The sequence below is a fragment of the Pempheris klunzingeri genome, chromosome 9 (assembly GCF_042242105.1).
Source record: "Pempheris klunzingeri isolate RE-2024b chromosome 9, fPemKlu1.hap1, whole genome shotgun sequence".
NCBI lineage: Eukaryota > Metazoa > Chordata > Actinopteri > Acropomatiformes > Pempheridae > Pempheris > Pempheris klunzingeri.
The window spans coordinates 20,197,544-20,224,981 of NC_092020.1; the positions used below are offsets into that span (position 1 = coordinate 20,197,544).

General features: G+C 42.0%; 1 protein-coding gene across 1 annotated transcript in view; it reads right to left on the bottom strand.

Moving 5' to 3' along the window:
• Window positions 1-27,438, bottom strand: part of ppargc1b (peroxisome proliferator-activated receptor gamma, coactivator 1 beta) — a 79,327-nt gene that overhangs the window by 19,423 nt on the left and 32,466 nt on the right. The window contains exon 2 of the mRNA XM_070836774.1: window positions 3,810-3,995. Coding sequence (XP_070692875.1) covers window positions 3,810-3,995 — 186 coding nt within the window. The remainder of the gene's footprint in view (window positions 1-3,809; window positions 3,996-27,438) is intronic.

Sequence of the window (27,438 nt, forward strand, 5' to 3'; positions counted from 1 at the left end):
TGGCTGAGAATACAGGGTGACAGCAAACATGTAAAGGAAAAGTCCACTTCAACACCCACAACATTAGGCCAAGCTGGTCAGCACATTTCTAAAGTAACAAGGTCCTGACACGAGGCCTCTATCTGATTTGTTTACATGTACTGTTGATGTATTAGCTCATTGGAACATTTTATTAGTTTGACTGATGTAACATTGTCTAATTTTGGCCAGAAGAAAACCACACAACAGCTAATTGGACCCACAAAGCAACATGAATCAATATCTGTTTTGTACCAGTTTCCTACCCGTTCTAATTTTAGGGCTGCTTTAGCAAGAACCAAGGCTTGTATAGTAGAAACAGACAAGCTACAGCGATGGATAAAGCTTTAAAAAAATATACCTTGTTTAACAATCGCTCTGCAGTCAACAGAAATGAAACAACCACATTTGAGTCATTTAGTCTTGAGTCATTAAGACAGTGGGAGAATAGCCATCCCCTGACAGTTATATATGTGTACTGCATTTGTGCTTGGAAATTATTATCCTCAGCAGTCTTTTGGAAGCTCTTTGTCATTGCTGAATCACTCCTTCAATCCCCCTCTCCTCTATCTTCCTCTGCTATTCACTCTAATCAAATGTTACCTAAAGTGCTCTCCTGCTTCTTTTCTATCTTATTCATTAACATGGTCAGGATGGTGTAACTCTGACCTCTGACCTCATTAGACAGAACAATACACAGGTTTGCTGAAACAGGACTTTTTGGTCCAATTTTAAGATAATCAGCTGAAAATATATTGTTTATTTGTAATTCTCCATCCTTCCATCCCTCCTGTTACATCCTCTCAGGGATTGTTTGGTGTTATGAAGCTGCCATCTTGCTGAGAGCAGAATCTGGTGGAGAGGTGATAGCATGGCTGGCCCGCAGTAAGCCAAGAAGCTTCATTCATCTGTCGGTCCCTTGTATCATCATGCTCTATCTGTCCCTGGCTGCCAAACTATTTGCTATTATTATCATAAGTATTATTATTTATTCTTTGTCTGTCAGTCTTGCTGCCTCTCTTTCTCTTTGCATGATGCTGCAATTTACAATTTGAAAAAATCTCTATAGGATATCAAAAGCCATAAGTACGCAAAATCAAAGTTAAAGTGTGCAGGGATAAATGATAAATGATGCTATTCCTGATAATTATGGTTGTCTTTGGGATACATATGTTTCTGCCTTGCCTAGTTCACTCACTTTTCCAGTTAGTACTACATCACCACCCAATCCTCTGATACGTGTTCTTTTTTAATAATTCAGTTGAATTTTTTTCCTACTAAAATGCTCTTCCCATGTTCTGTGTCTTCATCCATCTCAGTAGATATATCATAATTAGAAAGGCTTTATTTGCATTTCTAGTATGTTTGGTTTGTACATTCAAAAGCACTCGTGAATATTACCTGATTATATTAAATAGATTAGATGGATATTAATTTGATTTCCTGGATAGTAATTAGATTCCACAATGACTGGGAAAGAAACAGAGAGGCAACAGAGGGGAAAAAAGTTACATCTCCGAGGATTAGAAGGAATCATAATGTAATTATTTCTTGATAAATGCATATGCTGCATTCTTCTTATTATCATTAAAGTAATAATATATTAATAGGCCTAACCTTTCTGACTCTATCCATTTTTCTCTCTGTACACTCTCCAAGGTTAAATGAAGTCGTAACGCCGATCAATCTCGCCCGACATGGGATTAGGTTCCGATACAGTACTGTAAATAAGTGGCGTATTGACGGACAGCAGAGACAGGGACAGCAGTGGGGGGGTGGGGGTGTCATCCATCTGCTTATCACTCTATTTATTACCGTGTGTTTATAACCGAATGCTGTCTGACCGCCGGCGCTGCTGTATTAGTCTGATCAATACAATACTGGCTAAAACATAATATGATGTGGGAGGGATTGAGGTTGGGGGTTGGTGGCTGGCAGCAGAGAAAAAAATATCTATACAGGTGAAAGATGAGAGAGAAAAGACACATGAAAAGTAGGAAAAGGTAATGAAAAAAGAAACAGTGAGACTAAAGAAAGTGAGTAAAAGGGAGCAGGAAAATGGAATGAAAATGAAAAAGAAATAATGTAAATAAAATAGTGTATGAGAAGGGAAAATTGGAAGTAAAAGAGAGACAAATGTGCCTGTTATATCTTCTCTTTTGTCTTATAGTTGCATCACTCTGAAAGATTTTGTCTCAATACCAATATCTATTACTGGTAATAGACTTAAGATGCCAACTGTGTCATAAAGTTTTGTGTCGACAGCAGGAAGAAAAACAGTCACTCAGGCGTTGGCTAATGGGGATCGAAATAAGAATAAAAATTTAGAGAGACACAGTTAAGTGGGCAGAGACAGACAGAGACAGTCTGTGTTCACCTGCATTCCCATCATGCCTTGCCTGTCTTCATTTAGCCAATACTCTGCGGCGCATCACAGTATCTGAGCAATTTCCACCAGCAGAGTTGCATTACATAGCTGATGATCTGGACCTAAATGCTACTTTATCTCTTTGTTGCTGTCTTTTTATTCTCAAGATGCACTCAATTTAGCCTTTGTAATGGGACCATGAGACATTGCCGGGGCTGGGAAACCTATAGACAATCAATGATCCAGGGTTGGCTTTCACACTGAGAAAAACAAGAAGGGTATTCCCTGAATTCATGCAGCAAGGGCACCTGATACTGGAGCCTTAAGGCTTTCATTGGCTGCGTAGAGGCATCTGGCCGACCCGAATTAATGGACTGCCTCCACCATCATGTTACACACTGCATAACAGGGAATTACTTTCTTGGAAGCGCCCTCTGAGACACACTGCATGCTCCAAAATTTGGTTGTCGTGTCAACTGACCCCAAGGTCAAAATGTATTAAAGGTGTAGGCAGTTAGGAGAGTGCTGTATAAGTAAAACGTCCAAATCCAAAAATAGCAACCCTTGTAGAAAAAAAAGCATTGGAATAGTCATTAACTGTATCTATCATAATTTGGTCATACTGTAGATGTCTTGTCTTTGTTGGCAAAGTCATGCAAAACAAGACAGTACCTTAATCAAAAGTTCAACTGATTCTGACTTACCACAGTTTTCTGGTTGGATCACTTAAAAAAATCCTCCAGCATGTGAAAATATATTTGTGAAGCTGTGGGCTCCTCTCATTTCAGAGAAAATAGTCAGCAAAAGCAGATAAATTGGAGTTAAAATTGTAACTATGGAAAATTACTTTATAGGAACACTGAACGATGGGCAAATGTTCTGATCTGTAGGACTATGCCTTTTCACTGACTAACACTGCATGACATTAATTACACTAACTATTTAAACCGATAAACTTTGAAAGGTGTCCTCCAGACATTAAGCGATGGGTTCAGCCATTTAGGGAGCCTTCTGTCATTGCTGAATTGCTCATGTTGTGTTTCGGGGTCCAGCTGCATGTTTTTTCCTAAATCAAATCTGATTTGAGAACCTCTATGTGGCTTCAGGGTGCCAACTTTGGGGATCAGCCTTGGACTTGGATTAGCCCTAAACCATAAGCAATCTGGACTTGATGAAAGGGGTTCTTTTCTTGTGTAAGAGCTTGTTTGTGTTTTTAGTATTTGCACTTTGCACCTTGTGAACTTCAAGTCAAGCCTTTGATAAATCTTATTAATATTGATCTTTTCATTTTAACAAATGTAAACAGTTACATCATCGATAAAAGTGTGACTAACGCCACTGCAGAAGGTAGAAGATGGTCAGTCTATACATACATCCACTGCAGACTTGAGAGAAACATCAGTTATACAGTATTCCGTCTCACCTCAAACAGCTCATCTGCCGTACTGTAGTGGATGGAGGCTGGTGACGCGTCCGCTGGCTGATCATTGCACCACTGTAGCTCGCTGAGACAGTTGACGCTGTCAAAGTCACTGGTGTCCAGCTGGGAGAGGTCGATGTCCGGGAAGTCAGTGTCCAAACGGTCCGAACACACCTCCTCCTCCCCATACTAAAGATGGAAAAAGAGAGTGAGAGAGGGGGAAAGTTCACGTTAGTCAAACATCGAGATTAAAGGCTAAATTCCCAGGCGGTTTGTCTTTTTTGAGATGCAACAAAAGTGCATGAGTCACTTTGTAAAACATAACCCCAAAAAACTGGAGGTGCTGATCACAGCTGGAGAGATCCTCGGTGAGAAATGAAAAAGTTTGTATGCGTCACTGGTGTCAGCCGCTCTGCTCTCTTACAAGATCACAAAGGAAATGATGCTGTTTCTGTAACCAACGCTCGCTGAAACAAAAGCTACCAAACATGGGAAATAATCCTGTTCCCTCTATGAGACTGCCAGAGTTTGCGTTTTCTGTGAAGTTCATCGCTCAGCGCAGCACTGCCATTGTTAGAATTACGGGGGTTTAGTTCCCATTGGGCCACCCTTTCTAAAATATGTATGCAGTTGAAGTACTGTGAGGCACTTTGGATAAAAGCATCCATCAGCTGGCATATACTGTATATTATTACACTGTTCACTGTCGGAGTCACAAGGAGCTCTCATCAACAGCCCCTCATCTCTCAACAGCTACTCATTATAGATAATGAGACTTTCATGTTAGAGGAGGTTCGACACTGAAACCAATAGAGGAATCTTCCCCAGCACAATGCAGGATCAGAAAATGTGTCACATGCACCAGCAGCACCTATCTGGAAGTGTAACCGTGCAGTTATCCCGTACATCTCCCAGTGGCTCACAACAAAGTGCAACCGTGACCCAAGAGGTCCTCAGGTGATTAGTTCCCCTTCGTTGGTTGAGGGTGTGTTAATCAGTGAAATGAGCTGCTCTGTTTAATCTGTCAACTCTTTGGTCACGGTGGCACACGGCTGATCAATCTTTGTTTTCTGTGTCAGTGTCATCCAGCTGGCGAAATCCCCTGAATCATGATTTGAACCCCTTCGCAAACCCTTGCAACCTTGATAGGAATCACTAAAATCCCTCAAGGATGCTCAAAACGCTCTTAACAACGCATGGAAACCTCTTACAAACCCCCAGAACACCCTCAAGAACTCTTCAAAACACTTTCAAGAAACCCTGAAACTCAAGACAAAAGCCCCACTTTGTGACGTCCTATAATAAGTTAGCAGCCACGTGGTCCGCAGTCACGGCACATGGCTGAGGTTCAGACAGAAACACTGAGCCACGTCACTGGCAGAAAAGGAAAAAAAAAAAAAAAAGGGGAAGTGTGTGTACGTGACTCAGTGTGAAGGGAAGAGACTGTGGTGTCCCGGCGGCAGGAGAGCGAGGGAGGAAGAAGGAGCAAAAGTTTGGGGAAAGAGGAAGGAATAGTATGAGGGGGAGGAGAGAAGAGAGAAAAGGGGGGAGCATGTGGAGAAAGAAACCAGTCAAACCAGATTTTTTTACAAGCACCGTCTACTTGAAGAATGTGTGTTGTGCATGTGGGCACATGAGCTGTTCTGAGAGATCAATGTCCTATTGTATGTATGATGACAAAAAACATGCTTCGTTATTTGTCTGTCTGATTCTCATTCACTTACTGTATATGCCTGCCCACACACACACACACTCATCTCACTAGGCTAGCAGACAGGGTCAACCTGTTACACAAACCATCTTCCAAAGGGAATCTAATGGACTTCATGGCTTTCATTCACAGACCTCATATAAAACTGTGTGTGACATGTTTAAGGTGACCCAATGGCACCCTTGAAACTACCGCAAAACCTTATCATCTGATAAAATTAATGGCTGATAAAGTCCCTCAGTTTGAAAGTAAACTTTAACAACACTATGCCTCTTTTTTTATATGTAAAATATTCTAAAAAGTAATCACTGTATAGCCGAGCTGGCCAGCTCAATCTGATCTATAAATTCACTAGAAATTCAGACTGCAAAGGGTCTGAGACGTATGTGAAAACAGCATGATCCACTTTCAACCGTCCATAACAAATACATTTTCATCATTTCATTCAGTTAATGTTAAACATCGGGGAAGAAACACTTGCATGTTGACATGCTGTCTCTGACAGTCCTGTTTATCCCCTTCCTTCCCTCTCTACCGTGGCTAATCATCAGAAACCATCAACAAAAGCAGTTCACATTTGCAATTTACATTTCACAAACAGTTTACACATAAACTTATGAATTTACATATTGACAATACTTCATAATCAACGGTTATCTCCCCAGTGCTTCTAAGCTCCACTCACTCTGGCATACAAACACACACACACACACACACACACACACACACACAGTCCACTTCACATCAAGCAGGAAACCATATACAGCTTCAGTTTTTTAATTACTACAATATCATGTCTTTATGATTGCTGCTCATTTTGCTTTGATCTTTATGACCTCATACAACTCCAAGTACAACTGTTCTCACTCTGCCTCGCCGTGTGTGTGTGTGTGTGTGTTTATTTGGTCTATGTGACGAGTGTTTATTTGGGTCAAGGAATGGATAACATTAGCTGATATCATTTATGGTTTCATAAATTAGAGAGCAGAATTGCATAGCAGCGCAGACATGATCAAAGAGCCAATGAGCAAAGTGGAGAGCGTTTAAAGGGAGAAGGATGAGGGGGGGGGGAAGAAAGAAAGGAACGAGGTAGGGGGAGAAGGAGCTGCACGGACGGAGGTAAGGAGAGAGGAAAGGAAAGAAAAAGGTGAAAGCCAGAACGAAGAGAAGGAAGAGGACGGGGACTGAAAAGATCGAGTGGGTGAGAGAGAGAAAAAGAGAGATGTGGGTCAGAAGAGAGAATAAAGAGCGCTGGAGGAGGAGCGATGGGGAGAGGGAGAGGGAGAGGGAGGGGGAGGGCAGTCGTGACTTGAAAGAGAAGCAGAAGAAGAAGAGGAAGAGGGGAAGGAGGGATGGAGCGAAAGATGAGAGTGAGGAGGATGCCCTCTATAAGACCCTCCCATTGCTTCCTCACCCTCCAGTTGCTGATGCAGGTGTGTTTTTACCTAGCTGTGTGTGTGTGTGTGTGTGTGTGTGTGTGTGTGTGTGTGTGTGTGTGTGTGTGTGTGTGTGTGTGTGTGTGTGTGTGTGTGTGTGTGTGTGTGTGAGAGTTAGCATGCAGCTCACATCCCTCTCACGTGCGCCTGACTCATGCCCCTCCACCACTCGTTTGCTCAGCGCACCCCTTCCTTCCCCATTTCATCCCATTTCTCCTCTCTCCTTTCCTCTCCCTTCCTTCCTTCCTTCCTTCCCCTCTTTGAATCCTCTAGTCTTTCGTTCACCTGTTTTTCAGTCTTTAGTTCTTCCTCATATTTCTTTCCCCATAAACTCCATGTCTTTCTTGTTTTCTTCTCTTTCCTCCTTCACTTCCCCCATCCCTTATCTCTTCTCCATCCTTTCACCTCTTTTCTCCCCCCTCACTTTTATTCTTTTTTCCTCTGCCATTCCCTTTCCTCCTCTTCTGACTTTTTTTATGCTTTCCATCTTGTTCCTCTGCTGTTTCCTTCTGTTCTCCTCTGATATTTCTTCTCCTCTCCTTCTTCTCTTCCCTGTCTTCATTTCCTCCCACCATTTTTGTTCCTGGTCACCCGTCTTTCCTTCTAATCCCTTACGTTTTCTTTCCTACCTTGTTTCTTTCTTCATCTACCTTCTTCCTAAGGATCCTTTCCTCTCCTCACCTCTTCTCCTCCATCCTCATCTGTCTAGCCATCACCTTCTTTGCGATCTTTTGCTTTTTTCTCTCCTCTTTTCTCATCCCCTTTCAGCTCTCCTCTTTTCTTCTCTCTCACCCCTTGCTCTCGTTTTCCCTCTCCTTCCCTCTTCACCTTGTTTTTGTCCTGTTTATCATCTCATCTATCTTCTAGTCCCTCTTTTCCTTATCTCTCCTCTCTTCTGTTTCCTCTCCTTCTGCTCTTTGCTCATCTTCTGCCCTTCTCTCCTCCTTCCCCTCTATCTTCTCTTCCTTTCGTCTTCCCTCTCTCCTTCTCGTTCTCTCTCCTTCTCCCTCATAAACTCAGAGGACAGGCTGATTGATTTCATTGTTTCCACTTAGCCTCTCTCTCTCTCCTCAGTCATCCCTCACCCCTTCTCTCTTTCTCTCCATTGCAGCCGTCAATCAATAAAAACATCCTTGGGCATGACACGCACACATTTCCAAACACATACAACAAATAACACGTGCAGACACGTCGTGCCAGAAAACGGGCAAAACTGGACATATATGCCAAGTGGAGAATGAGCAAACAAGTGCACATGAGAGCAGCGCCTGCCTTATATGAAGCTCTGCTGTTGGGTCCTGCTGTCTGTCACACACACATACACAGATCGAGATTGGCCCATGTCACATGAGGAAGACACACGCAGCCTCTCTGCTGCAGCAGAAGGCGATAGGCGGCCGGTGAATGTGGCTGCGGCATGTTCCCAACACCGCGCTGACTCTGAATAATGATGAAGCCCCCTGACAGCTACACAACATGACTCACAGACGCTGGGAGGAGGAAGCAGGCAGCCGAGCAGCTCAGCGAGAAGCAACACCTTCCCAGCTCTGCTCTTTTATCCTGTTACTTGCAGTTCTGTATTGTACACGATCACCGAACATCATGTCGAATTTATTGTCTGACTGCAGTGACCTCAAACATGCTTACTACTGGGTGAGCTCAGAAACAGACCAATGCTCCACTGGACACCTTGGAGCCTTGAAGAAAATGCTTGCATTGAAAGAAAAAGAAAAAAAAAAGGAAACTTTTGTAAATGCTGTGAACTCTTAACTGACCACAGCTGGCATGCTCTGCCAAAGAGAAAGTAACAAACTTTTCAGAGCGACCTTTCAGGCCTACAGTGGTGTTTGCTACGTCTTTAGTCACGTACTCTGGCACGTGTCTGTCGTAACATGCCTGCAAAAAAGATGCTTATTGGGGAAATATACACACGGGTTGCTTTAAGCGGTTGAACAAAGACCTCCTGGTGAGGATTGTTTCATTGTACAGTAGGAAGTAAAAATGATAGTTATAGTCTATAGCCCTCCTGCAATACATAACACAATTAGCCTGGTAAGGAAACCTAGAAATGAGAGGAATGTGTCTGTACCTACGTTTGAATCCATGAAAAAATTAAAGTTTGAACCTCCCCTACTGAGGTGGCCTTAAGCAAGAAAGGAGTTTGAAATCCAGAAGCCTGGGTATATGAATATAAATCAGGGTTTTTGCTGAAAAACATCAGTGTTTAGTCATACTTCCCTGGGAAAAATAAATGTGTTATGGCCGCTGAAAGGAAATAAAGAGGAGAAGAAGTGGCTTATTCTTCTCTGTTTTAATGCACTATAATGGCAATGGCATAACACAATAGCGTTGCAGGAATGAACACATCACTCACTATGTCTCTGTCTAAATCTTATGGCTTAAATGGAGCATTAGAATGGGCAGATTAAGCAAATGGGCATGAAATTAACGTAGAATACAGACACCTTTGAAGTTACTGAAAAGGCACACTTCAGGGAAAATTGCAATAAGTTCATTCTGAGTTTAAGGGGTTCATAAACAGACGATGCATTATAAGCTACTGCGTAAGTTAAGTCAGTAATGCTGAAACAGAGCAGAATAAATGCAAATGAACTGAGGAAAACGTTGTAGCACAGAAGGTGGATTTCACATAAACTCACAGTATCTACATCTATAATTTGTGATGTGAATGCAAAACTTAGGCCTGACCTTTGACCTTTTGAAACCTATTAAACCAACCTGCTACTATGTGCTTGTAAAGGGCATCACAGTGTAATAATTGTGGTATTGGGGAAATGGTGTGTAAAAAAATGAAGTGTGGTGACTTCCATTTGTGGTTAATCTCTGCCTTAGTAACAACAGTGAAAACCTACTGGCCCGTTCAGTCATAAAAAGCCTGCCGGGACAATCGCGCATTAAACCTGCGCTATTTATAGCAGGCCTGCACGTGGGAGAGCTATCTGGGCTAAAACGAGCGAGTGGATATGGAAAGGCCAGCGAGACTCTGCGCTGGTGCTGTAGCATGTGGATGTGCTGGACTCCATCCTTCACTTCTATCTTTAAACACACGCACACACGACACATTCTTTGAATGATTATCTCTTGTTTGACTCCTCACCATGGTGCTGAAGTAAAGTCTTTCCATTGGTATTCTACAAATAGCATATTGGGGTTTTAGTTACACAAGAAATTCCTGGAGGCTGGAATTATCTTATTAGACTTAAGGCTAAAAATATGAAGCTGAGGAACCTCAAGAAACATTACAAACTACTTATATGCATGCTTAGCTTAACATCTAAATTCAAACTAGCGATTAGTTGACCTGAAACAACTGTGCTATGTCCCAATTCCACACAACATATAGTGCAGCAAGTGCAATCTCACTTACATCAACTGGAAATGATACAAATGCTGTCGGACATCATTCAAAACTGCGAATGCAAATAGACTTTAGACTTTAATATGAATATCACCTGCAAATATTTAAATTTTTTTCTTCTTTTTCTTTTGTGTTCCCATTGCGGGACTTTAGATCATGCATGTTTATTATGCATATTAACTCTTTTCAATACGCAGTACTTTAGTGTAAACACACTAGGTACTCAGAACCTGCCTAGAAATAAAATATGCAAATATGACCCAGCTTTTCTTCACAGTGCAGAGATTTAGTTAGTTAGTTTAGTTTTTACTTTTCCCAACTTTGGTGTCATAAATTATGATGGGCATACAAGTCGTGATGAATGTGGTGCAAATCAAATAAGCCCCTCACATAAACTAACCACTCCTTGGCTTTGATAATAATGTGATACTTTATTGATCCACACAAAGAAATCAAAGCTTTCCTGGCAGCTCTACAGCAGGGCTTTTGTAATGTTATGTAAGGTCGGTCACAAGCCCAGTCATGTGCCAGTGAGTCCTCGCCAGCGTTCTGGACTGTCCAAACTCCCCTTTAGACACTCACTCGATCACACGCACACACGCACACAAGATACTCCACCACCACCACCACCACCATACAAGGTCAACTTCTCAAGTCTCTGTAGATCACAGGAGAGTGAAGGGAAAGAAGACTATAAGTCTCTTCTGAAAATGAGGGATGATTTCTGAGGTTAGCTGGTACATCCACTTGATTTGATCCCTGAAGAATTTGGTACCACACAATCAAGAGGTTTTAGATTACCAAGTAAAGACGTACATGCTGCAGAACCCCCTGTTACTTCTTGCAGAATTTGCTGAAAGCACTTCAACTTTGACTCCTAGGAGGAAAAAAAGAAAGCAAATTTTGCTCTTTTCAAGCGAGCTACTGTCCAGCACGGAGTTGAATTTTGCTGTTGACCTTTATGGATATTACAGAGGTTCATCGCTGACCCCAACTTTACTCAGATGGTTGACCAATTAGATTTTTTGTAATAAATTCTAAATGTCTAAAATGCTAATTTGACACTGTTATTGACAAGCAGCTGTAATGCAGGAGTGATCTGAGTAAATGCAGAGGTGAAGGGTCTTTTCCACGGATTCCCCCTGATCTGAGGGGTTTTGAACTTTAAATGATCAAATCTGACACCTTAAATCTGTCTTTGAGAAACACTGTATTACAAAAAATGGAGAGGGGGTATGTGTGAAGGTTAAATGACAGACCACAGCCCATATAGCTGAAAAATGGTGATGAGAGGAGCTGGATGGAGAGTTGTAATCACCTTCCAGCCTCACACATTGAAGTGACATGGAAGATATAAGGCAGGGTGCCAGGCTAGGGACTATGTTAAGTGTCCCACTGCCTTAACTCTCACTTTCTTGTAGGTCACTTTGACAGGAAGCGCTTTATAAATGACACCTCAGACGTCCCTGCAGTACCACTCAAACTTATTGACTCCCGACCTCCATAAATGAGAAAACCCTGCACGTGAACATCTAGCATCAAGCAATGAAAATTTACACTAAATTAGCAGATTTTTTTTGCCTTTTGCAAATGCTCAAGTCTTGATCCTTTTAATTTGGGTGAGTGCTAATTGCTGCAGTGTTTCAGTGCTGCGTATGCCAAAGAACACTTGTCAATTAGGCACTCTGGGCGGTCTCCTCTTTAGATGTTTTGGCTGCACTTTTGTCAGCACAGCTATGATTGCTTGTTCTTTCATCACTTTTTATTTATTTTCAAAACAAACCAGGAACTTTAAATTCATCCTGTACAGAAAGAGATTATTTCCAGGAAACAGTTCACAGACACGGCAAGTTTTTAAAAGAGGAAATGGATAAGCTCTCATGTGATGTTCCATATTAATCATATATCAGGATCATGAACACACACAATGTTTAGTTTGATTAATTACCGTAAATGTGAATATATTCAAAATCAATTCTGTGCACATTCAGGTCCTGTAATATGTTTACTTACGTCCCACATCCATCAAATGACCCTGTAGAATTATGTTATGACCTTCTGAAACACCCCTTTCTTCAGGTTGACAACCAATGCTTCATCGTGACATGAAATGGTCGCCTATGACTTGGTGAGTAATTTGTTGACAGGTAATGAGAGGGTAGAGCGGCACGATTTAAACTTCCCAACTCATTTTCTCCTCTGCAGCCAGCAGAGAAGGGATGTGCTTAATTACTGTGAACAAAAAGGAAGCCCCCTCCATCCACGGCCCCCCTCCATGTTTAATAAGGGCCACAAAAAGCCAATTATGTACAGTTTGATTATTGAGGTACAAAGTCAGACAATGAAAACTCACAAGGGTATGGACGAAAGCTAAATTAGGATGCAGATCAATGGGAATCATTATCTCATGGCGTTTAATCTTTATTTATCCAGAGAAGCTTGACTGAGCACCAATTTCTTTTTTCAACAGTAATCTGCTTTACATTCACAAAGTTAGCATGCATCGACAGTCGGTTGCTGCAGCTTATTTCTATCCTTTAGCATGAAGCATCAAACCTGGGGCCCATTAACCCTTCCAAAATCAGATTAGGATTGTCATAATTTGTTATGTGTAGGCATTGTCAATGAGCTGATCAATTGATTAATGAATAAAATGTTAGAAAATCATGAGAAATGCCTGATAAATGAATCGGAGACGGTGTATCAGGATGTGCCATAAGGTTAGCATGAGACACTGAACAAACCAGAACTAGAATGGCGGAAAGCTTTAAGGTAGAACTCATAAAGCCTGTTTACGTTTAGTTATGTTTATGTCGGGCAAAATCAGAAGTCCAGTTCAGTAATTCAGCCACGGGTGAATCCGCCGTCATCTGCTCCCTTGTAGGTATAATTTTGATGCACACAGCGTACACATCACAGCTGCTTGATTCTGCATTCCCATTGGTTAAAAAGAACTATATCATAAGCCTAAAGTAAGAGACAGTGGAGGAAAGTGTGAGGAAAAAAAGAGGGACAAAAAGTGAAAATGAAGTCTTCCAAAATTTGATTCTCCAAAATGAAACATGTTTCTGACAAAGCAGGCGACCGGTCTGATCCTCAGAGACTAACAGGAAGACAGAGACAGAGAGGAAAGAGAGACAAAGATATTGTTACTGTGCTCCCCCTGGAGTTACTCTTTTCTTAGTGGGAATGAAAAATGAGCAAGAGAAGAAAAAAATAAATGGAAAGAAAGGAAACGTTATCCTCGATGCAAATGTAGCCTCTGATTCTTTGATAAGTTCAGCAGTCCATTCAGATACTGCACTTACACAGAGACAGCTGTCTGTGTATATGTGTGTGTGTCTATATTTAGCTCTTATTCTGGTCTCATGACCAGTTCTTCCACAAGCTGCTGGTGACTTGAGGAGTCACTGCCAGACACAGATGACCTCTCTCACACACACACACAGCAATATTATGGAGTCAATTAAGTCAAACAGAAGAGCTCCGGTCGTAACTTTGTGTGCGTGCGTGTGTGTGTGTGTGTGTGTGAAAAAGAGAGAGAGAGACCTTGACCTCATGTAGTGTTGCTACGGCTTCAGTGATTTATGTGAATGTGAGCCTCTGTGTCACACACACACACACACACACACAACACACACTGAATGAGTGAATAAATGAAAGGCTTAATTGGCAGCCAGTGTTTCTTATCACATGACTCAGTGTGTATGAATGAGAAAGAGTTTAAAGAGAAAAAAAAAAATCTTTATTACATTTGCCAAACCTTTAAAGGAACATCCTGCCTAATTTTCCTTAAATTAATTTAGTTAATTTGCTTTAACCCAGTAATTGACCAGCGGGGGATCATTCACGCAGTCAGTCAGTAAGTCATGAGGTCAAAGTAGGTGTGTGCGTGTCTGCGAGTGTTTGGTCTGCATATGTGAATGTGCTGTGATGAGCACAAATGAGGCCAATTGAGAAGGAAGTGGGACGCTGCTCAAAACCAGAGTGTTGTAAAGTACTGGCTGTTCCAATCACTGCTGCTCTAGGATGTGTGTGAGTGTGAGTGTGTATGTGTTCCAAAGGACTGAATGTCCTTATGCACTACAGCAGGGTAACATCACTCACCTACCATGCTGAGGTGCCTATCAGCAAAACACTAAGACTCCACCAGTCTGCACCTTTAACAGCTGTTTGCTGAATGTTCTTATGCTCAACAATGACCAAAATTGTGCATCAATTGTGCACCTGCATCTACTACGTATACCTACTTTAATGTGGTACCGGAAGATGCTGCAAGAGTCTGCTGTTCTGGTAGGTGAAGGTGGCCTTGTTGGTGCAACCGGACATTTAAATGGCTAATCTAAGAAATTGCACTGCTAGGCTCTCACATAATCACGGGAAATTGAGGCACCTGGGCACCCCAGTTGACGTCTGACGTCAGGCTATAGTCTAACGTAAGGGATTAGACTTTATGCAATAAGTATTTATGACAAATTCAGCTGCTTTCTTTCATTTGTGCTATGAATGTTGTAGTTAGATTATGATCTCTGACCTTTGACTTCAAATCAGACAACAGGAGAGCTAAACTGATGAAACGAAATGAATAGATACAGAAAGGTAAGATGTAGTAGATGTATTGCCTCAGTGACAAGAACACACCTCTTTCTCTCCATTACACACACACACACACACACACACACACAGTCACACATCAAAGAGTCTTTCTCTTTTTGTCTTGACAAAAACATGCTCTTTCACTTCCTTTCTCTTTGTCTCTCTCACACAACCACACACACAGTCTCCAAATGTTTCTGTCAATACAACAAGTGTTACTGAGTGCTGCTGATGCCACTTCAAGTCTCAACTCAAAAACGTTCAGGAGTTTAATCAAATGCTCATTCTCTCACTCTTCTTTCCGTTCTACTGCTGCCTTTAAAAGGTGAAACGTGGAAGTTCCAGTTTGAGTCTTTTTTAACAGTTTCAATTCAAGTTTTGTTCCATATTAAACAAAAGTTTGATTTTGCTTTTGATCTGCCATGCAAAGAAAGTTTCAACGATCTGTTAGCTTTTCTGTTAGCCTCCTTGATCAAAGTGGCCAAAAATAGAATGCTTCTTAAAACTGCAGTGAAGAAAACATCCCTTTTGTTTTGTTTCAGTGCTTTTTTTCTACCTTGGACACCCAAAAGCTTCCCAAAAGAGTGGAGAACTTGCTCATAATTTTCTAAGTGACTCTCGTACATATTTAATCCTGCAAAACAGCTGGATTAGCGAGATATTACACAAGAATCCATTTTGCAAAGCTCAAAGTTACTTGTTTGTGGCCAAACCACAATGGTTCCGACCAGTCAGCATAAGCTATGGGAAGGGGTTAGCTGTGACAACAATGAGAAACAACTGTTTGTTTGTTAACAACAACAACGGTGGTTCCGAATGAGGTTGGCGCAGATGCTGCTAAAGGATCCGTTATATCTGAAATAGGGAGTTTTTCTTCATTGAAGAAAACAGCAAAGAAAAGCATTTTAAGTTCTTTAAATGGCTTGTTGATCAGACTGGTTAAAGCTGTGTCAGACAGTGAGACAGATCTTTGTTGTTTTCCCCCAACCCAGCAATGGGTTGCACCACTGACAGTGGGTTGAAATTCATCTAAATTACATTCACAGCAGTGGCATACAATTAAAAATCAACTGTGATCTCCCAAGGAGTCACTTTCTTTGGCTAATTCAAGGTGTCTTTGGGTCACTGACGGCATGGAATCCAGTCCGTCTATGGCTCTTCCTTCCTGCTGCGAGATCTGTTACACTGATCTCACCTCCAGCCAACCTCTGTCACTCTGCAACCTAATCTGGCTCTATCCCTCCCTCCTCCACCATCTCTCCATCCCTCGGCTAGGAAGAGCAGTCGAGGCACAGAGGCTAAATCTGGAAGCAGCAGACCAGGTGAACCCTCGCCTGTCCCTTGCATATAAGAGGCTAATGACGGAGGGATGGAAATACACACATTAAGCCAAACAGACTTTACTCGATTCAACGGGCTGATTAAAATACTGTATGTGGAAGAGGTGTGCTTGCTTGGGTTTTTTTTTTTCTCTGTCTAGGCATAAGTGTCTACCTCAGCTGCATGCAGAGGCATCCACCGATCAATCCTTCTGTCAGAAACATAATGTGGCAGTCACTGTACTTCCTGCTTAGATTCTCTGAGCGCTGGCCAAGGCTAGGGCCACGCCCATCCCTGCTTAATTGTTGTCAGATTAGCAGTCAAGGCTAAATCGGACAATGATAAATGCCGATGGATAAAGCCACAGCCAATCAAGAGCGAATGAAGGATAGCACAGCAGCTCAGTGAAATGCGAGAAGGGTGGGAGGGTGACAGATGCTGAGCTGGGAGCACGGTTGGAGGGTAAAATGCGGAGAGAGACAGTAAAATACATTTGGGACACAAAAGTCAAACCCAGAACTTTGATGTAATATCAATTACATTTGATGAAATTCAAACATAAAAACGTAATACCACCTGAACCCTTGTATGGACGAAAGCTTGTCTAATCCTGATTATGTTTTTGAATACTGTTTTTAATCTTCTTCCTTTTTATCCAATGCCAACATTTCCTTGCATCTTTATCTGTGCAAATTGCTGGACAATGGTGCCTATCATGTCTACAACAAAGAGAGATAGTTACTGCACTAAAAAGAGCAAGCAGTCATCCTCTCTTTGAGGATTTCATTAGTTAACTACCATGTGTCACTATTGGACATGAGGTGCAATAGTGTTGGTAATGCATTCCAAAGGGGGCAAAATGCTTAAATACGTCAATATGTATATAAACCTTCTAATTTTATGGTCGTAACAACAAACAAACACTTTAAACTAAACAACCTAAAACTAGTGGGATCTGTTTAACCCATCAAAAAGCCATATACTGGCATCCTTCTAGAGTCAAACCTGGGTTGACAGCAGCATCGAAGTCAAAACTGTAAGCATCCACAGCCGCAAAGACCCGAAAAGAAATCGTGAGTGACAGTGTGGCTAAGGTTGGTGACAGAGAGATGAAGACAAGAGAGAATAGTGGTCTAAAAGGAGCAGAGAGCTGCCGTCTTGACTCTGCAGGTGGCAGGCCTGCTGGGTAATGGGATCGGAGGGGGAAAGCCGATTCAGAGCTCAGAAATAAGAGCAGTGGTGGCAGCTGAGATGGCATGGAGGCCCTGCCCGCCAGGTTCATTCAGGGCCACACTGGACAGACCGGAAAGAAAGAAAAAAAAAAAAGGAAAAACATAGGGGTGTTCAGTGGAAAAAGGTAAGAGGGAGTCGGGAGGATGAGTGCGTGCACAGACACTCAGGGTTTAAGAGGATTGAAATCCTTCAGTTACACTTCAGTTGAGCCGTGGGTGTGGGTTTGCGTCAAATTTAAAGTTCAATAAGTGAAAGAAGGCAATAGATAGGTAAAAAGGCAGAGGGGGACAAAATGATGATAATAGAAAAACATGATGCAATAGAGCAGGTTCTCAACTACACTGGCTTCTTCTGAATTTCATGGAGTCATAGCTGGAACTAAAGATGGTTAACCTGGATTTTGATGAAGGATTCAAATCTGTTACCTAACATTTGGCTGGTAGACAGAAAGTTAAGACCCCGTACACTATTTACATTTAATCTTAACTAAATGTCAGCCAATTGTGTGAATTGTTCATTAAATTTAGGACATGAGCTTCAATATAAAGCTTAGATCAAATTGCAAATTAGAGAAGTGATTTAAGGAGATACTTTAGATCAGATTTATTAAAATTCACTTTTTCACTATACAATTCACTTTAAGTGAAGTACAGGCTGTTGTACCAACATCTACTCTACATCAAAATGTCCTCTGTGTCCTTTGTCGTCATTCCTCCAACATGTCGACTTGCAATCTCTTTAAGCACTGGTAACCACTTTCCATATTCCCTGTGAGAGACCTCTGTTGATTAAATTGCCACTGCACAGGTTTTAACCCTCGGTGTCTACCGTGTTCCAGTCTCAGGTGTCCATCCGTCTCAGTATCTAATTCCTCAGCACTCGGACTCGGCCTTTAGTTGCACCAAAACCCTTGCACCCTACCTATCAATCCATTACACCCCTCTGCGTGGACATCTTTTTATAATGTATGGTTGCTCAGACAAGGAAATGCCACAGTAGCAGACGTGATTTTATCCGGCATTATGTTACTGCTGGTTGATCTTTCTTGAATGTTGAAGAACAGAAGAAATGTCAAGTGTCGTTAAGCAAGGAAGTAAAAATGGACTCCAAAAATGTCTAACTATTCCTTTATTCACCCTGCAATCCCTTCACATGTATTTTATGACCCTGTAGATGGGTCCTGACCCCTTGGGTGGGTCCTGACATCTTTTCTCATTTTGAGAAAGGCCATTACTTTTTAATTTTGAACAGATCAGACCAGGGCCTAATTAAGCTTAAGCAAGTTGTCTCTCAGTGTGCAGAGCCTGAAGTTGCAACCTTACCTCTACTGCTTCAGGAGTGAATCCATCACTGTGAGATCAGTGTGTCTGATGGCATTCTCAATAGCTTTGTTAGCAATTAACGGCGAACGCTGATCCCAGCTAACCAGCGGATTAGATTGGCTAGCTGTCCAAAACTACATCCACAACTGAAGCTTCAGGTCTCAACATGCCATCCATCATTTCCTGTGGTCCATCCTCTTACTACATCTTTACTTCATCCTTCTATTTCCCACCCTTGTTCAATATTTACCTTCTTTCTTTCTTAGTTCTTTTCCCACATTACCTCCCTGCTGTCATTTCCCTTTTGACTCATTTCCATTCTTCCTTCCTGTTTTACCTTTCCTTGTTTTACATTTAAAATTTCCTATTTTTTTTAACCCTCCTATCATGCTATTCTGTAAACCGCTCTCCCTTCCCTTCCTTCTTTTCCATCTCTACTCCCATTTTTCATTTTTTAATTCCTGCTGTTAAGACAACCATGTGACTTACAATGCTCCATCCTGTGTTTGCATTAATGTTTGATAAATGCTTGTGAGTCCTACAATGCAATAAACAGCATACGCGCTTGGTTCTGCGCACAAGGCATCAAGGTCAAACCTCCACAATAACTCGCACTAAGGAACTCATTAGGAGGCAACAAATAGGAATACCCATAAACCCGTGCAACGTCTTGCTTCTCATTTTCCTCCTCGCCTTCCTATTCTTCCTGTCACATGTCATGGACAGTCTGAGGCATGACACTCATTATTCCCTGCAAATTACTTTCCACTTAAACATCTATCTGTCTTACAGTGGAGGATCCTCCATCCTGGAACACTGAATTCTTTGGATTTTTTGGGGGAGGGGGCATGAAAATGGTCAGATTTTAAGTAACAGGCACTAAAAATTGATTAATTGTAACTTCCTGTTATCTGTAAGTGATCGCTCTCCAATAATCCATATCTGTTAAAATCTTCTTTTCTACCTCCATCTTGTCCATCCATCCCTTCATTCCCTCTCTTAGCTGGTAATCTATCTGTTCAGGCGGGCAGTGTTTGTAAAGCTCTTAACAGGATTGAAGAAAATCTGAAGTGAGTGAACCTTATCACAAGGGTCAGGTCAAAGGTCTGCAGAGGGGTTAATGACGGCGCGTACATGTCTATGTCTCTGTGGATTACCTGTGTGTGTGTTTGTGTGTGTGGTGGAGGACGATGCTAATTCTGTAGCATCGTAAGAATCTGCCAATCGCGTCGAACCACGCTCATTTTGAGGCTCCAAATCCATTGGTTCAAATGGCCCTAACTCAGCAGTGACAGCCAATCAGATTACTTCACTTTAACTCCGCTAATAGGCAGCATCTATCACATTTAATCAGCGAGACTTCCAGTATTTGTTAACCTTAATTTGTTCAAATTTATGAAATGTATCCATGTATTTCAAAAAGCAATTTGATCAACAAGAAAGAAGAGTCAGCATATATTACCTATATTTTCCAGATTCATTTCGGTGGTTCAATTAAAATTCAATTTAACTTTAAAAATGTAATTTTAGAACTTTTATACAAGGACTCAGTCTGGGATCTGGTCCAAACATGGTCTACTTTGGATTCTGCCAGCTCCACTGCCCTGATCCTGGACCAGCCTGCTGTCTGCTGATGTTGTGTCGTCCTTCCTGCTTCCTGACAACACCGTCTGCAAAATAAAAGGACGATGCTGCCGCAACACAAGCACTTTTTGCTTATTCTGACGAAAGGGCAGCTGAGGCTCTATAACGTCAGAGAAAGGAGGAGGAAGCCGGCGCAAAGCAAGGGCGTTATGTGGAAATACGATCCTGTGGCCCCCGTAATACGATATCACTGAGTCACCGGTGGCAGCGGGCCTTAATCAATTATCAAGAGTCAAATTAGATAATGTCTCTGTGTGGAACGACCTCAATGTGAGCAAAGTCCCATGAGGAGAGCTTTTCATGGTGGGCCAAAATTCGGGGGAAAGGTAGTAAGACATGACAGGTGTGTTCACTGGAACCACTTTATCATCAGTTTCCTCTGCAGCACCACATCCCAGACGCCACTGCTGAAATTTGACACTGAAATATCAGAGAGAGGTTGGGTTCATACAAAGGAAGCAAAAGAAGAGGGGAGAAATGAGCAACCCCCTGTAGTAAGCTAATGAAGTGAAAAGTTGTGGGCATGTCGTCGCCTTTGCTTTTGTCGTCTTTCACCTGTTGTAGCGTCTCAACAGGACTGTGATGCAAGAAGTCTTGCTTTTCTAATTATAATATAGTGGATTTGGAAGCTTGTGATTTTTTGGTGCGGACTAATACCAATATGTAGCAGTGAAGTACTAGCAATCATTTAATGTTTGTTCAGATATGTAGTCTTCTTTGATCGCAAGTAGATCAAATCTGAAGCCGAATGTTAAAAGGAGAAGCTCCTTATGTTTCAGTCTTTTCACCCAGCCGTCAATCAATCAATCAATTAATGCATCAATTGCCTTGAAAATGAACCTGACAAGGTCAGCGCTGAGATGGGACAGAACCCATTGCTGAAGCAGATGGATCAGACTCGAAAAACTTTGATGCATCTCTCCCTCCCTTCCAGTCGGGTCGGTGCAGTTCGCTAACGCAGCCCAAACAGACTCATAAACCTAATGAAAACTTTAGCACTCACAGCTAATTACATGCCTAATCACATCCTGTTTGCTTTCCCACAAAAACATAAACAAACCTGTGTTTGTTTGTGTGCGCGTGTGTGTGTGTGTGTGTGTGTGTGTGTCTGTCTGTAAGACAAATTGCAGCTGATTGTGATTTCTCCGTCGGTTGCAGCCTCCAGATTATGGTGTGGAGCTGCATCGCGAAGATTGGTCACCGGGCAAACTGGCTTCTCATTACTGAGTGGTAATGTGATGCCTGGCTTGCGGATACACACACGCGCACACACACACACACAAAAGTGTCAAAAACACATTCAAGCAAAGTTAAAAATACCTACTCATGTAGAAGTAGCTGAAGACTAGCTAAAGACACAAGGAACACACACTGTCTGTCTCACACATAAACAAATTTACACATTTTAATGATACACACAGGGTAAGTAGGGAAACGCACAAATTAGAACTAGACTAGAAAAATGAATACATTTACATTTTAAAAGAATGAAATACTAGAGAAACACACACCTATCTGCTAGTTAAAATATTACAATGCATACTGTATGCACAAACAAATAGCAGAGGAACACATGCAAATATAAACCAAATACACGGATACACATGTTAACTCTGGTGTCCCCCCCAGCACACCGAGTAGGAAGGCATCGTCATGAAGACACACACGCGCACACACACGCGCACACAGACACGCGCTATCAGTGATCCAAAGAGCCCATTTCTGTGAGTAAATCCTATAGTCTCAATTCAATTGTAATGGGCTATGTTCCCCTACAGCAGGGTGGGCCTAGCTAGCTGTAACTAATAGAAAAAGCTTATCACAGCTCAGTTACACACACAGACACACACACACTCAGACACACACACACACACACACATACAGACTGGTGGCTTCTCAAGGTCGATTTCGAGGAAATGTGTAGATAAACGAAACTCAGCATGTGAACTGAGGGGATGGAGGGTTGAAGAGAAAAAAAAACAAATATAGATAGAGGAGAAACAGGGGTTAAAGGAGCTAGCATCAAATAGCATCTGATATCAGCCAATCAAAGCCAAATTAATTATGACACCTTTGCATAATTACTGTAAACAAAAGAGATCATGGTGGAGCTGATGGGAAGCCTTTATCTCACATCAATCAAATTAAGATTGCATTTCCCACTGCCTCTTGTCCTCCATCCCCTTCCTTGAATGTCCTTACTTCATGTTTTCACTTCTAAGAAATGTTCTTGCTTTCACATCTCAAACTGAAGACATGACCACGGTCTCTGAGAGGATTTGTCCTAATTTCCTGTTATTTTATCAACTAATGTCAATATTACACCACGATTTTTCAAGCGATTTCACTGATGAAGACAAATTTCCAAAGTTGGAATAAAATTATGGGAGTTTTGGTAGAAATAAATCAATCAAACAATAATAAAATCAATAAATCAAACAAACATCTTTAATATTTATGTAAGTTTATAACCTTGGCTGATTTAAAAGTCTTTTAAAAGTCTTTGAAAATCCTTCTAGTGTTTGGTAGACATAAATCAATCAATTAAAAAAGAATCAATATTAATTAATAATAAAATAATCATTAGCCACAGCCTTGCCGTATTGTGCCATACGGTCAGGTTGAACACCCCACCACACACCCACCATTTGTCTGCTGCTGGTCAGCCCAGCTGGCAGCTGTCTCACACACACACACACACACACACCTACATACACATAACTGCATAACGCTTGCATTTTCCCAGGACATCAGAAATACAGCACACATACAATTTACAGGGGTTAGCAAGTCAGTCAGCACTTTGGTATCCTTTACACAGAGACAATGACAGTAGGTGTCTAACGTTACAGCAGCTTGGATAACACACACACACACACACACACACACACACACACACACACACACACACACACACACACACACACACACACACACACACACACACACACACACACACACACACACACACACACACACACACACACACACACACACACACACACACACACACACACACACAGGGACTGAGACCCAAGGAGAAAAATTAAAGGAGACATTTAAAACCTGAATTTGTTTCCACCTCACAAGCAGGCGGCACCACCTACAGCTGTGTTTGTGTGAGAGAAAGAATGTTCACAGGTACTGTATCCAGGCAGATTAAGCACTTATATCAGGGTGATGAATCGCAATGGCCTGGTCACACACACACACACCCACGCACACACATATACACAGCAAGGCTGATTTATGGCCTGTATTCTGTATCGCTGCCATTCTATTAGTGCGAACGGTGACTAGTTTCATTACTTAGGACACGTGTGAAGGAAGGACGTGAGACTCCGATAAAGAGGGGAAGCAATATGAGCGATTTAAGAGGGAGAAGATGATGAGTGAAAGAGGAGAGAAAAGAAAAGCAAGAAAAATGAAGAGTCTGGGATAAAAAGAGAGAAAGAGGGGGGAAAGGAAGGAGGAATAGAGGAAGGTAGGGTGAAAAGGTGAGATGACAGAGAAAAACAGAGGAGGCAAAGATTAACAGAGGATGAGCAAGGAGAAAGGAGAAAGATAAAAGGAGAGAAATTGGGAAGGGGACATGAAGGAGAGGAGGCAGACTGAAAATAAAAAAGAGAGAAAACACTAATGTAAAGAGAAAAGGGAGAGAAGAAGTGATAAAATTAGAGGATGCAGAGATGGAGGGAAGAGGAGAAGCAGGTAAAAGGTAACGGACCAGACCTCGGTCACCTGATCTAATGGCTCATATAGCAGATGCATCACGACCAAGTGTGTGTGTGTGTGTGTGTGTGTGTGTCCTCTTGTCTCATTCTCATGCAGCGCGCGGTGTGTCTGCAAACTCACCCTCTCTCCCTCCCTTCTCCCTATTAGTCCTTTTCTTTATCCCCTCCCTCCTCCTCTCCATCCCATCTTCTTTCTTTTTAATGCTCTCTCTCTCTCCTCTTTCTTTCATTTTTCCCCCTCAGCCCTCCTCTCTTCCACCCCGTTACTATGCTCTTCAACCCCCCATCCACTCGCTTTCTATCATCCCCTCCTCTCCACTCCTCCTCTCCATCCCTTCTTCTCTTCCTAGCGCTGCAGAGCAGAGAGGTGAAGCTGAGCATCACGACGCACCCGTTTCGCCCCTCCTACCCTCCCCCTTCCATCCCTCCATCGATGAGTCCCAGCATCCATCCCTTCATCCAATCGTCCAGTCACGACTCCTTAATGGTGCAAGGAGAGGGAATGACAGGAGAGGAAAACACTGAGTCAGAGAGAGGGTAGAAAAGATGGAGTCAAAGGGGAGGATGAGAGCAAGCAAAGAAAGAAAGAAACTTTGACTTCTAAGTCATGGTAGACTGCCACAATAGTGTTTTTGCTGATTTATTTATATTTTTCCACTTTCCTAAAAGCACCTGAACAGAACTGTTGCTGCTTTACGCTGCATCCACAACAATAACTTTGATAAAAATGAAAGACGGCATGCTTCTAACTGTGATGGATTACCTTTTTCAAGCAAGTTTCAAGTCTGTGCTGAAATGAATGGAAACTAATGGCTGCCTTGAAGGCCAGGAAATTTCATTCATCAATCTAAAAAACTATGGTCTGCTACAGGAAATGGCCGGCATGAGTTGCGTTTAATACACTAAAAGTGTTTCTAAACTTTTGAATTTTGAAACTCAGCAAATCATTGCACTGTGCTACTGCTCACGGTGTTTCCACTTCAGTAAATGATGTGTGGAAATTAGAAAAACTGCTACTTAATAGTTCGATCTGAAGCATAACACAATAGCCTGTTGGTTACACGGAGCAAGGAAACGTTGATTTACAAGGCAGGAAAGATGGAGTTGAAAAGGTTGTGATGACCTTATAGTTACACTCACTAGTTTGGTTTGAGGTCACCAGTGAAGATGCACAGTTTTCCAGGAATCTCTAAGGTCAATTTCATGGGTTCTTTAGGATTTTGAACTTTCTACAGGAGGATCATAAAACACAGTTGAAAGGTCAGCGTGCAGCTAATGAGGGAGAGAGGTTTGAGGAGACAGGGGAAGACAGAGATATAGACAGCATGTGTCTATATGTCTCTGTTCTAAATATAGAGTCAAGCTATCTGACAAGTACTCATTTCAAAACATCAGTACCAATGAGGAGAAAGAGAGAGATAAGAAGGTGAAAGAAGGAAGGTAAGAGAGACTTTTTTTCCCCCCGGTGTCGGTGTTCATGAGTCTCTAATTTCAATTACTTTGCTTTTACTCTACTAAAGGCCCCTACATACTGTCCATTGCCGCTTTTGGTCTTTTAAAACGCAAGTTGGCCGTTGGTGGACGAGCATCACAGGGCGATTTAGGACACTAATTTGTTTTCGCAGAATTGGTCAACTTTTGTCTGGGGCAGCTCAAAACTGTATGAAGCTCCTCTCTTAATCCATCTCTCACAGGAGCTCTCCTCTCTACGTCTCTGTATCTGTCTCTTTCTGAGTCTAAATATGGAAGTTATTTTTGCAGCCATAGTCGTCATCTCTCTTCCTCTCTCTCCCCTCTCCATTGCCCCTCAGGGAAATGCTCCCATGCAACGAGAGAGAGACACAGACTTCCTAACAATAAGCGCGACTTTGACCAACACTTTCTTCTTTAAATCACCCATTATCCTGCATTGCTACTTTCTGGCTACACACCATGTGCATTTGCAATGGCGCAAACGAAGAAGGAGGCGGTGAGATGTTCTGGATCAAAGTTCATTGGGAAAATTCAAGGATTTAAAGAATCAACACCAGACTAATCCAACTTCATTATAACTTTGCTTCAAAGACCCAACCTGAAGGTGTGTAGGCACCATGTGCATACATGTGAGAGAGGATTTTAGGGTGTCAGTGGAACCTAATCGCCCTCTTCATGAGGCAGTGGGAAATGGCGGTGGCTTGGAGGGGCGGTAGAAGTTTGTTTTGAAACTCTAACGTGGTCTGGAGGAGTGGAGCTCTGACCTTTACACAGCAGGGGTCTGTGTGTGTATGTGTGTGTGTTGCGGTTGAAAAGGCAGTGTGAGAAACAGCTGTCCCAAGTTGCAAACACACAGATTTCCAACAAACACACTCTATTTTGGTCTCATAAATACACACACACACAATGCTGGCTGCTAACATAGCAGGTCTTTTCTCACACACGCACAAATAGGACAAATAGGTTGCTATGCTCATCTCCCATTGACTTCCATTCATTTTGATGTAGCAGGCCACCTGTCCAGTACCAAAAAGGTTCTAGCTTTGATACAGCTGATGTGCCCTAGGACAAAAAAAACAAAAAAACCCTTCCAGCTGAACACAGTAACACAGGGTTTTCACAAAAACACATGTTTTGACACTTTCAATAGACACATGTAAATAAACACCAAAATCTACTGAAATAAACAGTATAAACACACACAAAAACCTACAAATATATACTTTTATCGAATGCTTCCATCGCATTCCCCATACAAACACACACACACTTCCAGCAAATAAACCCCTCCCACACCATTTGGCCCAGAAGGGATGGTATTACAGTAAAAACGAGCACAGCTGTCCCTTACGCTTGGCCACGTTAACACACAGCAGCGATTACAGCTGCAGCCACACGGCTGATACTGCACATTTAAAGATGTTATACAACCAGAAACTACTTTTTCTATACTGTTACGGCAATAATCCATAACTTTTCATACATCTAAATGCCCTGCAATGCACATTTGTGACTCCACACCACTGTTTATCCAGTCTACGAAAGCTCAGTGTCCGATCCAGTCAAAGGTAGGCCACTGAACAGGATTAGATGTGCTTTATGTTTATGGAAACACCAACTTTAATTATTTAAATCAATTTTATTCTCTCCCTCTAACTAAATCGCAACAAACAGCTTCAGGACTGTGTTCGCCCACTATGCTGACTGCATGCATGCAAGCAAGATGGACAATCATTTTAAAAATAACTTAAGCGCCTCTTCTGCAACTGCTAACCTGGCCTGTA